Source organism: Zootoca vivipara, chromosome 8, assembly GCF_963506605.1.
Source record: "Zootoca vivipara chromosome 8, rZooViv1.1, whole genome shotgun sequence".
Lineage (NCBI taxonomy): Eukaryota > Metazoa > Chordata > Lepidosauria > Squamata > Lacertidae > Zootoca > Zootoca vivipara.
The window spans coordinates 6,262,264-6,276,058 of record NC_083283.1 but is presented as its reverse complement, the minus strand read 5'-3'; the positions used below and the strand labels follow the sequence as shown (position 1 = coordinate 6,276,058).

At 41.5% G+C, this 13,795-nt stretch overlaps 1 protein-coding gene across 2 annotated transcripts in view; it reads right to left on the bottom strand.

Moving 5' to 3' along the window:
* The window catches only part of TRAPPC9 (trafficking protein particle complex subunit 9), a 247,185-nt gene that overhangs the window by 183,552 nt on the left and 49,838 nt on the right, over positions 1–13,795 (bottom strand). For both annotated transcript variants that reach the window (XR_009557981.1, XM_060277575.1), the window contains exon 17: positions 13,122–13,246. Coding sequence is in view for 1 of the 2 variants with exons in the window: in XM_060277575.1 (XP_060133558.1) it covers positions 13,122–13,246 (125 nt within the window). In the remaining variant the exon portion in view is untranslated. The remainder of the gene's footprint in view (positions 1–13,121; positions 13,247–13,795) is intronic.

Below are 13,795 nucleotides of genomic sequence, written 5' to 3'. Positions count from 1 at the left end.
GAAAGCAAAAACTACCGTAAACTAGTCATTCTCTACACTTGGCGGGAACTGGAGAGCAAAACCCTGCCAGATGGGTTTTTTAAATTTTTTAAATTTAAATTTTTAAATTTTTAAAAAATATTATTATAACCTTGGTGGTTTGCCTAGGGTTCGTGAAAGCTCATGCACTTAGCACTAAACCACGATTTAGTTTTATGCACAAACACAGCCAGTGTGTGTAACACTGCAGTCACCAATTAGTGCGAACTATACTGACCTGGAAGCTGTACGCCGGCTCCCTCAGCCAATAACCCCAGAGTCAGTCAGGGGTCCCTTTACCTTTTATACCGAGCTGTGATGAAGATTCAGGCTACAACCTGTACCAATTACATTGGTAGCAAGCCTCACTAATCTCAATGAGGCTTACTTCATGTAGTAGATGATTGTATGACAGCAAAATACCAAAATCTACTTCCATATAGTCTTTTTTAAAAATGCTGCATTTCCTCACAAAGCAACAACCTTCTATGCATATACCAAAATCCCATATAAAACAGGTGATGTGAATTGTCATAATGCCCCTTGCTCAACAGTGTGGCCATCTGCCCTCCAGTCGAATAAATCTGAAATCCTGAGGCAGCTATAACAATGACGTGCAGGTCCAACAAACTAAATCCCAAGTGTGTGTCTTGTTTTAAACGCTTAAAATAGTCATTACAATTTGTCTATTTAAGGCAAGATGGCCTTTCGTGATGTCTGCTGCCCTTGAGAACTAAAATATTATGGTAACTGCATGCTGACCCAAGCTGATTTTAAGACACAATTGCCTACATGCTGTAGTTCTGTAGCTTTCCCTCAGATGGAGTGCAAGCTGAATTTCAGAAGCAACATGCAGTATCTCACATTCATCGTCTAGTTCATTCATCTGCATTTATGTCTTATCAACTCACTGAACAATGAAATTGCATCATCCCTTTGTGTAATAATACAGTGGTAGTAGCAACTGGGGAAAACTAAATATAGATTCTGCATAATGTATGCCTTGGGAATTAAATAATGCAGTATTGTCCTTTTCCCCCTGCCTCCCCTTGTCAGACCATTTAGCAACAGGATCCATCTTGAGTTATGCTCTGTATCTCAATAAAGTCCCCTTGCCCCCGAAGGTAGAAGGAATGTTTTAAATTTCAGCTGGCTAAAAATAGCCCTGCTTGAAACGATTGAAAGTGTGAGCAGAATAATACTCAGATACAACACAGAGCTGGCATGCAGTACTGCATGTACATTAGCTAATGAGATAAAACTGCAGCTGCTCTTACAGTGATATATAGGTTGCCAAATGCATATGATTGGACAAGGTCTTACGGCAACATACAGAAGCTGAATAACCTAAACTAGTTGAAGGCTTTTTTAAAAAAAAAACCACTGGGTTTCAAAAGGAAATGTAAGATTTCTGTGGGATCAGTAACGTCACACAACCCTCCCAGAAAGCCAAGTTGCATAACCATTCCCCACCTTCTCTGATGGCCGTATTTTGGTTTAATATGAGATATGAATGAGCCTTTTGCACATTTCCATGTGCAAAAGGTCATGTGCAAGTGTCTAACTCGTGGAATCTCAATGAAATGCAGAAGTCTTTAACTATAGCTTCCCATTTTAACTGAAATGGTAAACTATGGTTGTCAGAATCAGGAGCAGACAGAATCTTAAACCAGCTTCAAACCATGATTTATGATCCTGACTGGGTTCAGAACTACAGTAACCAACCCCAACTTCCCTGTTTGGATAAAATCGGAACTATAAGACTTATGGAATTAATCAAGGCCTGCCAAGAAGTGAGTACGGAAGGGGCTGCAACATTTCTTCCTATTTCAGTGTATTAAATGTATGTATTAGATGTATTAGATGAATCCCTAGCCAGAATTAAGATTGCTGGAAGAAATATCAACAACCTCAGATATGCAGATGACACAACCTTGATGGCAGAAAGCGAGGAGGAATTAAAGAACCTTTTAATGAGGGTGAAAGAGGAGAGCGCAAAATATGGTCTGAAGCTCAACATCAAAAAAACCAAGATCGTGGCCACTGCTCCCATCACCTCCTGGCAAATAGAAGGGGAAGAAATGGAGGCAGTGAGAGATTTCACCTTCTTGGGCTCCTTGATCACTGCAGATGGTGACAGCAGTCACGAAATTAAAAGACGCCTGCTTCTTGGGAGAAAAGCAATGACAAACCTAGACAGCATCTTAAAAAGCAGAGACATCACCTTGCCGACAAAGGTCCGTATAGTTAAAGCTATGGTTTTCCCAGTAGTGATGTATGGAAGTGAGAGCTGGACCATAAAGAAGGCTGATCGCCAAAGAATTGATGCTTTTGAATTGTGGTGCTAGAGGAGACTCTTGAGAGTCCCATGGACTGCAAGAAGATCAAACCTATCCATTCTTAAGGAAATCAGCCCTGAGTGCTCCCTGGAAGGACAGATCGTGAAGCTGAGGCTCCAATACTTTGGCCACCTCATGAGAAGAGAAGAATCCTTGGAAAAGACCCTGATGTTGGGAAAGATTGAGGGCACTAGGAGAAGGGGACGTCAGAGGACAAGATGGTTGGACAGTGTTCTCGAAGCTACGAACATGAGTTTGACCAAACTGCGGGAGGCAGTGCAAGACAGGAGTGCCTGGCGTGCTATGGTCCATGGGGTCACGAAGAGTCGGACACGACTAAACGACTAAACAACAACAACAAACTGAGATGTGACCATCCAAACACAGCTAATATGCAGTCACTGGAGACTTGACTGTATTCCAGGAGGTTGTGCTCTCATTTTAGATGGGGTGAGGGTGAGACCAAATACACATTTGCCAGAATCCTCCGCAACAGACAGCAGTCTTTGGTAGATAAATCAATACTAGAAGGGATCCCTGAAACCAAGTCTCAAAACCTCTGCAGACAAAATCCTACAAATGCTTATTAAAGATCACGCTACGGTGTCAGATTTCTTTCAGAATTTGAGATAAAAAAAAGACTGAAACTCCCAAACAGTGAGTCATCTTTCAGAACTTTATGTTAGCCAAGTAATCAGGTATATAGCAACTGCATGGTCACACTCAATTTAATCCCTAGGCTATAGTTTGCCAACTTCTGGGGATTCCACTCTGCAATCCATTTAAATCATCATGAGTGTCGAAAGCTTTAGTCAGGTCAATAAACGCCATATACAGAGGTTGGTTTTGCTCTCTGCATTTTTCTTGAAGCTGTCGAGTGATGAAAATCATGTCCACTGACCCCCAGAAGGCCAAAAACCATTTTGGGATTCAGGAAGGGTCACCTTGGATATTGTTAGGAGACGGTTTGCTAAGATCCTTATAAGAATTTTGCTGGCTGCAGCTAATACAGAGATACTTTGATAGTTTCCACAATCAGTTCTGTGACCTTTTTTAAAGAGATTGATAATATTGGCATCCCTAAAGTCTGCTGGGATTTCTTCTCTCTCCCAGATTTTTTCAATGAGTTTGTGAAGTAGTTGTATAAGTTCAATTCCGCCAATTTGAAGATTTCGGCAGGTATCCCATCAGGTCCACTGGCAATATACAAATGTGACACTAGATGGTGACAATGAGCTATGCAAAATTCAATGTATTTTTCAAAACTATTTTTTTGAAAAAAGCATCTTCACAGCGTTTTTTATATGTGTGTAGATTCCACCCTGCACTAATCATGTTTTGTTCACACTGTCACTTACATAATCAATTACATGAACTAGACACTTGACCAGGTCCACACCTGAAAACTAGCAAAGGTCCTTGTTCACATCTGATTTAAAAACACGCAGAATAATATCCTATGAAACTGCTTCAGAGAGCCTTATTCTATCATAATGGACCACATTTTAAAACAGCTGCTCCAAACAGTACCTGAATCCATTAGTTGGCTAGATCACCCAACAAGCATGGCTTTGGTTTGTGTTGTGCCTTATTCTGCTAAGATTTAAAGTGTAATCCTTTAGGAACTTAGACTAATATGTGCATACTCTACTATATTGTTAATCCAGCCTTTCCCTAAGAAGTGATCCAATCATAATTGGATTCAATCTATTAATTTGATATACTGATTTTTGATGTATTTATTTTATTTTATGGGTGTATTTTATTGTTGATACTATGTTGGTTACCTCCATTACATTCTTCTTCAAGTTGGCAATATAGCTTTGAACTTTCAGGGATATAAGGAATTGGGAACTTCAGCATCATCTCTCCCTCCCCCTTTTATCTATACACACTGAAGGATTGCACTGGACTGTGTTCAATATCAGCATAGTTGGAAATCAATTTTTAACACAACCCCTTTTATTATATTAAGTTAAAAGCAGCTAATGCGAGTCAGCAGCACCACACTCAGGAAAGCTGCAGAAGCAAAGGGAAAGAACTATTATGAGAGCGTGTTTGATTTTTAAATGATTATTTAAGGGCTGTTATTCACTATCCTGAGTCATGCTAGAAAAAATTAATTGGAATCTTTACGATTCCTAAGCAGTTAAATACCAGAATCATTAAGATTCTTAAGCAGGGGGTAGCACCCTTACCTTTTGTGGGAGCTACAGGGGTGCATGATTTAGCTAAAATTGGAGATTCAATCTTTCATTACAGTCATACCTCGGTTTAAGTACACTTCGGTTTAAGTACCGTGTTTCTCCTAAAATAAGACATGCCTATAAAATAAGCCATGGCACGATTTCCATGCGTTGAAAAAATATAAGACATACCCCGAAAATAAGCCGTAGTGCTACCGTATGTGAGCTCTACTTAGTGAAGAGGACAAAAGTGGCATTTGCGGTGGAGAGGAGAGGAAGGCACGAAGAAGAAAAGAGGAGCGATTAAAGACGCCTCATGAATGACCTCCGTGTGAGTCTCTTTCTCTCCCCCTGTGCGCGTCCCTTTCTCTCCCCCTGTGCGCGTCCCTTTCTCTCCCCCTGTGCGCGTCCCTTTCTCTCCCCCTGTGCGCGTCCCTTTCTCTCCCCCTGTGCGCGTCTTTCTTTCTCCCCCTGTGCGTGTCTCTTTCTCTCCCCCTGTCTCTCTCTCTCTCTCACTCTCTCTCTCTCTCTCTCACACACACACACACACACAGAGAGAGCCCACCTCTCGCTTCCCCCCACCTTTCCCCCTTCCATTCTACCGGTATGTGCCCAGCCATGAGTTGCTTGTTGATTTCCTCTTGATGGCCGAGACAGAGAGCGAGGCAGGCAAACTGCAGCTACGGTAGGAAAGTGGCGAGCTCTCGCAGACACGCGGGTGGTTTTTTAAAAAACTGACATCCCCTCCCGTCTCCTTTTGCCAAGAGACCCAGACAACTTGCATTCCTAGGCTTCAAAGGTTATGCATATGAAAGAGGAGATTAAGGAGATAGATAAAGACAACTTCCTATTATCACCTTGCCTTTGTCCTGAAAGGTAGAAACCTTATGGTAGCCATGAGATCTGGGCATCAAAGGAAAGTACTTAACAGCTATTTGGTAAAGCCAATTGTGATCTCAGGCAGCATCTGGCTAATCAGTCCTGAGAGAGAGAAACGTGATTTCTGTTGTACAGCATCTGTAAAATTCATATAAAAAATCATTTCCCTGTTATGATCCAGCCCCCGAATAAGACATCCCTTGAAAATAAGCCATGGTGTGTGTTTTTTTGAGGAAAAAATAAATATAAGACATGTCTTATTTTAGGAGAAACACGGTACTTTCAGTTTAAGTACTCCGCGGACCCATCTGGAACGGATTAAACCACTTTCCATTACTTTCAATGGGAAAGTTCACTTCAGGTTAAGTAAGCTTCAGGTTAAGTATGGACTTCCGGAACCAATTACACTCATACTTCAGGTTAAGTACGCTTCAGGTTGAGTACTCCGCGGATCCGTCTGGAACGGATTAATCCACTTTCCATTACTTTCAATGGAAAAGTTCGCTTCAGGTTAAGTACGCTTCACTTTAAGTACTCGGCGGACCGTCTGGAACGGATTAATGCACTTTTCATTACTTTCAATGGGAAAGTTCGCTTCAGGTTAGGTACGCTTCGGGTTAAGTACAGACTTCCGGAACCACTGTGTACTTAAACCGAGGTACCACTGTACACCTCCCCATCAATCAGGTGGGAGGAGATCGGGGGGGGGGGGAGTGAAGTTTCATCCTCCATTTCCTACAATCTCCCCATCCCAACCCCACTGATCAGAAGGACACTGCAGGGAAGAGGGTTCAGGATGGCAGAAACTTGAGGGAATAGGTCACTCTCTTCCTCCATCAGCAAACTGCTGCTTTCCCCCCCCCAAAAAAAAGAAAAGAAATCCCCTTTCTCTGTGCACAACAAGGAAGTGTGAACCCAGTATATAGATGTGTAGGAATGAGGCATGGATATGGCTTCCACCACGACCACACTTTCACTTTGGCCCCACTTACAGCTGGTATGCAAAGGTTATCCACAAGGAAAACAACCCCTTGGGCTATGAAAGGTTCCTTCTTGCTGCCTTTGGGTAGCAGAAGATGAGGCCTTGCTCCTTCCCACAGCAATTCAACTCTCTTTAAATTACGATCCAAAGCAGAGTTTCGTTACAGATCTTAACAAGATGGTGCCCTATGCTCATATCAATTAATACCGCATTACATAGAGCAGTATTCAAGTGTTTTCCGATTCTTCCACGCTGCTCACTTGTTGTATATGTTCAAGGTACCACTATTAAGGAACTGTAGTGCTTTCAAGAATGTCAAGTTAAAATCAACCCTAAAAAGCTTTTACTCTGATACAAGAATGAGGAACGCCTCTGGCCTTCCAGATAATGCTGAACTACAACTTCAATCCCATGGACCATGTTAGCTGGAGCAGAGGGAAGTTGAAGTCCAACAACATCTGGATGACCACACTGCTCTAATAGATTAGCTCACTGTACCTACCCAAGCTGCTGGTTTCTCATTTGTGTGTCCTTTTCTCATCCTAGGCCATCTGTCAGGCTGGAGAACTGCTGACTCAATCGAAGTGCAAGCATCCTGTCACTAACATCACTGAATGCTTGTTAAACCTTAAGTAGTGAACCATAATAAATGCAGCATCATCACCTTTCCCCAAACCGGCTTATGAACTCTCTCCATATGAGAAGGTGCTCAGAGTAGAGGCAATAAATGCCAGTGACGTGATAGAAAATCGCAAGAAAGCAGCCTGGGGAAAACAAAGGAAAGACGGGGTATGAACCATTTGAAACCCTACATGAGATTTGGGCGAAGACTGTAGCATTGAGAAGATAGCACAAGAACTGTGCATGCAGTCATTGGTTGGTAGGGGACACAGCAAATATAAACCTACTTGTTGTTCTTGTTTAGTCGTTTAGTTGTGTCTGACTCTTCGTGACCCCATGGACCATAGCACGCCAGGCACTCCTGTCTTCCACTGCCTCCCGCAGTTTGGTCAAACTCATGTTCGTAGCTTCGAGAACACTGTCCAACCATCTCGTCCTCTGTCGTCCCCGTCTCCTAGTGCCCTCAATCTTTCCCAACATCAGGGTCTTTTCCAGGGAGTCTTCTCTTCTCATGAGGTGGCCAAAGTATTGGAGCCTCAGCTTCACGATCTGTCCTTCCAGTGAGCATAAACCTACTAGCCTCTCAATAATTTGTAGTCTGTCCCAGCACTGAAGTATTACTGCATAGTTGCATTAGGCTACCACTGATGAAAGCATCATATTTCAAATGATACAGAGATAACTGGATAGCCCGACACTATCATTAAAATCCCCCAATGACTTTTTGCAAGGGAAGAAGAGACATTAACCCTCATGCCCTGGCTAAATTCCAAATGGGTAATTATATTCATTCTGCTCTGCAATTTCAAATGTCTAGGGGTCATCAAAACAAGAGCTTTACAAGATCCTAGATCCCTACATCAGAGCAGAAGGAATTATGTGGTCACAAAGATATGCATCAATAGAAGAGCTTTAAATATCAACGAAGCAATTTGATATGCATTAAAACTAAAAAAAACAAACCTGAAACCCAAGATGGGAAATGATTAGCAATTTTAGTAGCAAATGCTGACTGACTGTCAGTCCCCAAAGGAACATAGATTCTTCCTGCCACATGTGATCATGAGCATAATGTTCAATGATGACAACCCCGAGGCAGTCTGAATAAAGTCTAGATTGCCCTTTTCCGTACTTCCTTGCTGTTTTGAGAAAAGCAGAATTCTCACAAACAGATGATAGGGGAAATCTATGTCTGTTCTATGCCATTTCATGCTGCAGGGGAAGGCTCTCATGAATGAACACTACACAATATGGAAACATCCCCTGCACATAGAAACTAGCATGCAACAGAGGCTTAGGCTAGAACCCTTTACCTGGGCGTCTATTTTTTGTTTTAGATCACTTCCTGTTGAGATTTAGGCTTTCAGCACCTTTTTCCCTCTGTAGAGGCAGGAGACCTATTAGGATGGTCCACCCTTAGAGTCTGGTGGATCCAGTGGGCTTCCAGATGGCTCTGGGAGATTTTTATGGCTGATATGACTTGTGCTACTGGCTGACCTCTTGAACATCCGAATGGCTTGGGCCGTTGACATGATCACCCCGATTGCTCCCTCTGAAGGAGAAGGTGCATAGCTTGGAGGTACCCTGTTTCTCATATTTTAAGACATTCCCATAAAATAAGCCATAGCAGGATTTTTAAGCATTCAAGGAATATAAGCCATACCCCCAAAATAAGACATAGTGATAGGCACAGCAGCAATGCCGGCCGCAGCAGGAGGAGGAGGAAAAAAATAAGACATCCCTTGAAAGTAAGCCATAGTGTGTTTTTTTGAGGAAAAAATAAATATAAGACATGTCTTATAATATGAGAAACACGGTACTTCTGGATCCTTCACTGTAGCTTGAGGCTCAGGTGGTCTCAATGGCATGGAGCTTCAACTGGTGGCCCAGCCATGCCCCTGTCTAGACAGGGGTAGCCTGACTACTGTTGTCTATACTCTGGTAACCTATAGGCTAGATTACTGCAATGTGTTCAAGCCCTTTGGCTGTAACATTTTATACCTCTTTTAAATGTGTTTGTGGGAGGGGTGGGGGAGGGGTTATGGGTTAATAATAATAATTTTATTATTTATACCCCACCCATCTGACTGGGTTTCCCCAGCCACTCTGGACACCGTACAGCACATAAAACATTGTGAAACATCAGGCATTAAAAATTTCCCGTACAGGGTTGCCTTCAGATGTCTCCTAAAAGTCAAATAGTTGTTTATTTCCTTGGCATCTGATGGGTGTTCCACAGGGCGGGTGCCACTACCGAGAAGGCCCTCTGCCTGGTTCCCTGCAACCTTGCTTCTCACAGTGAGGGAACTGCCAGAAGACCTTCGGAGCTAGATCTCAGTGTCCGAGGTATTACCAGCTGTTGATTGCTAGTTTACAGGATCATAATTAACATATTGTGAGATGATCTGCATGATTATGTGTGCTCTATAGATTATCGTTAAAATTCCCATGGAATGCCAATTCCCAATAGTAAGCAAATAATATCTAAGTGCTAAAAGCAAAAAAAAGGAAGCCATGATATTTGCATCACTAATATCCTAGCACAAAAAAAATTAAATCCAGAACAGACGCACAATTTATTTTGAAACACTGAGCTGTCTAATCGCAGCAGGACTAAAATGTTCAGCTAATTATTGAAACAGGTAAGAATTCTCTAGATATACATTTATTTATTTGCTTTCTATGATGAATTAGCCTGATTACCAGATGCTCTGCTTGTATTTACATATTGAGCAAGTATATATTTTAAAACAGGGGCAAGAAAAGTAACAAAATATTTTTCCTTGTAGTTGTTTCAATACTACTGCTTATCCTCAACAACATGTGCAAACAGTGAAAGGTCACTATTTTCTCGGTTTATCTCATGTATTGGATGAAACAGGAACTTAGATGCAGAAGTCTCCAAGGCATAGCAATGCTTTCCAAATTACATATTGGGTAATTTACAGTCTGACAGTGGAATCCTCTGCAAGTCTGCACCAGTGGAAGTTTGTCAGGGGGTACCTCCAATAATGGGCAGCCTCATCACCGCACACAGAACTATTCCCTCCCATGGAAACACAGTTATATATTGAATTCTTAGTAACTTAGTAACTCCACTCAAGTGTCACCTTCCATATTTTTATAGCCATTTTTACCAGGTTTATTTTTAAAGCCTTGTGACACAATTCATCTGTCCTTACTCTGCAAAAGGCAAAAAGAATTCAGTAATGCTAGAAAAATGTAAATAGAGCCATTACAGTATACAGCTGAACTGCAAGCTCAGCCTTACAGTTATTTAACATTTCAAGCTTCAAAATGCAGTTGCATACTGAAAACTGCATATACATTTGCAAAATGCACAAACGTTTATTTGCACAGAAGTCTGCCGATAATTTCACTCTCCACTTTTGATACTGCAGAAGTAGTACCGTGTTTCCCCGAGAATAAGACATTGTCTTATATTTATTTTTCCTCAAGAAGACACACTATGGCTTATTTTCGGGGGTGTCTTATTCCAGCGGGAAGGGCTCCGCGCGGCACGGCATGGCTGAGGACAGCGAGCTGTTGCCAGGAGGCGCCGTGTCCGTGTCTTATTTTCGGGGTATTGCTTATATTGCGGAAATGCTTAGAAATCCTGCTACGGCTTATTTTATGGGTATGTCTTATTTTCAGGAAAACAGGGTAGCTGCAATGGAACACTTTGCACACAGAAGTTCTTTTCTCTCCATGCTGAATGGCTGGATGTCAGAAGTGAACTCAGAGAGTCTCGCCACATCTGTCCCACAAGCTCCCCATACCTAATATATAGGACTGGGGCCTGAAGAGCTTGTGGAATACACAAAAACATGCACATATTGATAACCTTGGGCAAAGACTGAAGAAGCAACTCAGTACATTCACACCTCACTCAACTCTGTCACAGATTAAATACCAACCAAACAACCTGGTGAATGAAATAACAAATGTTTTCAGGGAACAATGTGTGCTCATCCTTCTACCAGTTTATTTATCAGTTCACAACTGCCCTGAGCGGCACATGACATCTCCACCCATTATAACTGAGCCATCACAGTGTGAAACTCATGGCTGGCTTTCTCTCTCTCTCTCTCTCTCTCTCTCTCTCTCTCTCTCTCTCTCTCTCTCTCTCTCTCTTGGACCAATATACCCAGTGCCCGCACCCCTTTAAGGGCAAAGGAGAATGCTGTTTCATGCACCAAGGGAATACAATGAGTTTCTATGGTACAGCACAGTGGTGATTTCTCAGCCCAGCTCACTTTTTCTCTTCTGAAATAACTGCCCCCTACTCACAGTAGTGGAGGGGGGGGTAACATGTAGAAATTATGCACTAAAGAGTGTTAGTGATTTTGACAACTTACACTGCTTGCCACCAACAAAGCAACCTGCAATTACTTGCAACAATTTAAATGCATTTTTGTGTCATACTGGTTGCAAAACCAGTCTTAATTGGTTGATGGATTGTTGCTTTAATCACCAATCTGATTGCATGACTGAATGAGCTGTATGAGTGCACATTAATACAGTATATGATAAATGTCTATGGATGTATAGCATGTATTTAAGCAGGCAGGGCGACGGTAACCATAGTGCATAGTCCAAAAATAGAATTATCATCTGTACCGTAAAAGCATTCATGCTGTGGCAGTTGACAGAATGGATATAAATACACCTATTAGCAGCTTCAACTGAATCTCTAAACAGCACTGTAGTGATAGCAGGACTCTAAAAATAGCTTGACAATACTGCATTTGAACACTTGGCCTCAGAAGCACTCTGATGCATACACTGGGTGAATTTCAATTTTTCCCTTCATGTAGTTCAAAATGAACATCTGTGGCACATGAGAGACAGGCAATGTGACATTCCCTGACCTCTCTTCTCCGTGTCTACCCTACAAATAGCTATACAACAATGTAAGAAATTTTTTTTCAGCTAGAGAAAATGTTGCGCTGGCTAGAATTTTAATTAAGAGTAAAAAAAACAACAGGCTCCTAAAATAAATTACAAGAGCAAACCATTTCTACATGAATCTTTTGGTGCAAATTGGATCACACATCTGCATCAGGAGTCACCAGCTGTTATATACATCTCACAGCCCACAGCTACAGTTGGATCTTGGCCTCAAGATGATCACAGTTAGCTTCTGACATCTAGCCATTCAACATGGAGAGAAAAGAAACCTTTGTATTTCTTCCAAATAAGCAAAACACATTTCTTAATCCCCCCCCCATATGCCTGTTCTATGTCCACATTTATACCTAACAGAAACTGAATGTGCAGCTGCAAATTCCACATACTGGAAGTAGGAAGAACCATACTTCCCCCCCCCCCTTCAAAATTGCATGTTACAAAAGAGGTTATTTCATCGACTGGCTTACAAATGTCTTATTTTGAATGGAGCAAAGAACCACAATATAAGCATCTGATAAAGTGGACTGTAGTTCACGACAGCAGGCACTTTCTTGTTTTTAATGTGCCACAAGACTTTCCCCCAAGACTAGCAAGTTATAGCTATGAATCTCAAGATCACAGTAGCCTGCTAGTCTGATAGCAGCCACAACATACAAGATGCACTTGGTATCGGATTTCCTATATACATTTTGGTTAAATTACTTCAAATTAGTGTGTTAGGAATCTAATTCCAGAGAAATCAATTGTGCTTATTTCTCCTTTACTGGATGGATAATGGAAAAAACAAAATGAGCTTTGTTTTAGCACCTTCACACAATGGGTCTGGTTTTACGATTTTAGGCAGAAGAACACAAAATAAAGTTATGACTTGTACTTTATTGAACTGGTTAATTAGCACACTTAAGTTGGAAAAGAAAGAAGTAAAATTTGATGTTTTACTGGATCAGTTAGTATTACAAACCTTTAGAGCTTCTACTGTCAAAGCAGCAAAACAACAACACCAATCTTGCCATCATGGATCATCTATAGCACTTATTTTATTGCAATATTTTACAAAACCATTTATTTGTCTGATGTACTAGTTTGCTTTCCCCCAACAAAATTGTCACCATACACAATGTCTCTTCAAGCATCAAATATTCAACGCGGCCAGGCAAATCAATTTTTATGATAGAGTTCGCTTACCTTTACATGACTGAAGTCACCAACTTTTGTGGTTTCTGGTGGATTTATAGGTTTGTTCTCGACTCGTGGTTTTATCACTTGTCGAAAAGGACTGGAAAGTGGAAGACCACTCACACTAATTCCATCTAAAAGGGGGGGGGAGAGAACATTATTATTCCTACTTTCAAACTCAGAGGCACTTAAAAAGAAATATCAGTAGGCGACCAGATCTTTGACAAGCACCTGTGTCCACCTTGTACTAGGCAATAAACCCAAATCACTCAAGATTCAAAATAGTTTCTTCGATGCACAGAAAATACAAGGTAATATGACGACTGTGGGAATTGACATTTCTAACTAATGCTGGGCAAACTCTCCTGTGCTCTTCCTGGTCAGACCCAGAAGCAGGCCGATTTGGCTTTTTGTTTTAAATTGATTCCTAAGTCAATCTATGAGGATAGGGAAATAAAGAACTCCTCCTTCTCCTTGAAAGTTCCCCTGCTCCCTTTACTTACCTGCAAGAAGTGGTGGCATTTGAGAACAGAGGAGAGATATGATATACCCTATACAAGGCTATTACTAGAAGTAAGGCTAGCCCTTTGCGTCTTTCATTATACAGCTACCACAAGCAAAGCAAGTGCAAGTCTTTGTGGTGCCCCTATTAATGTCACTATGCCATCCTGCATCCTCTGACA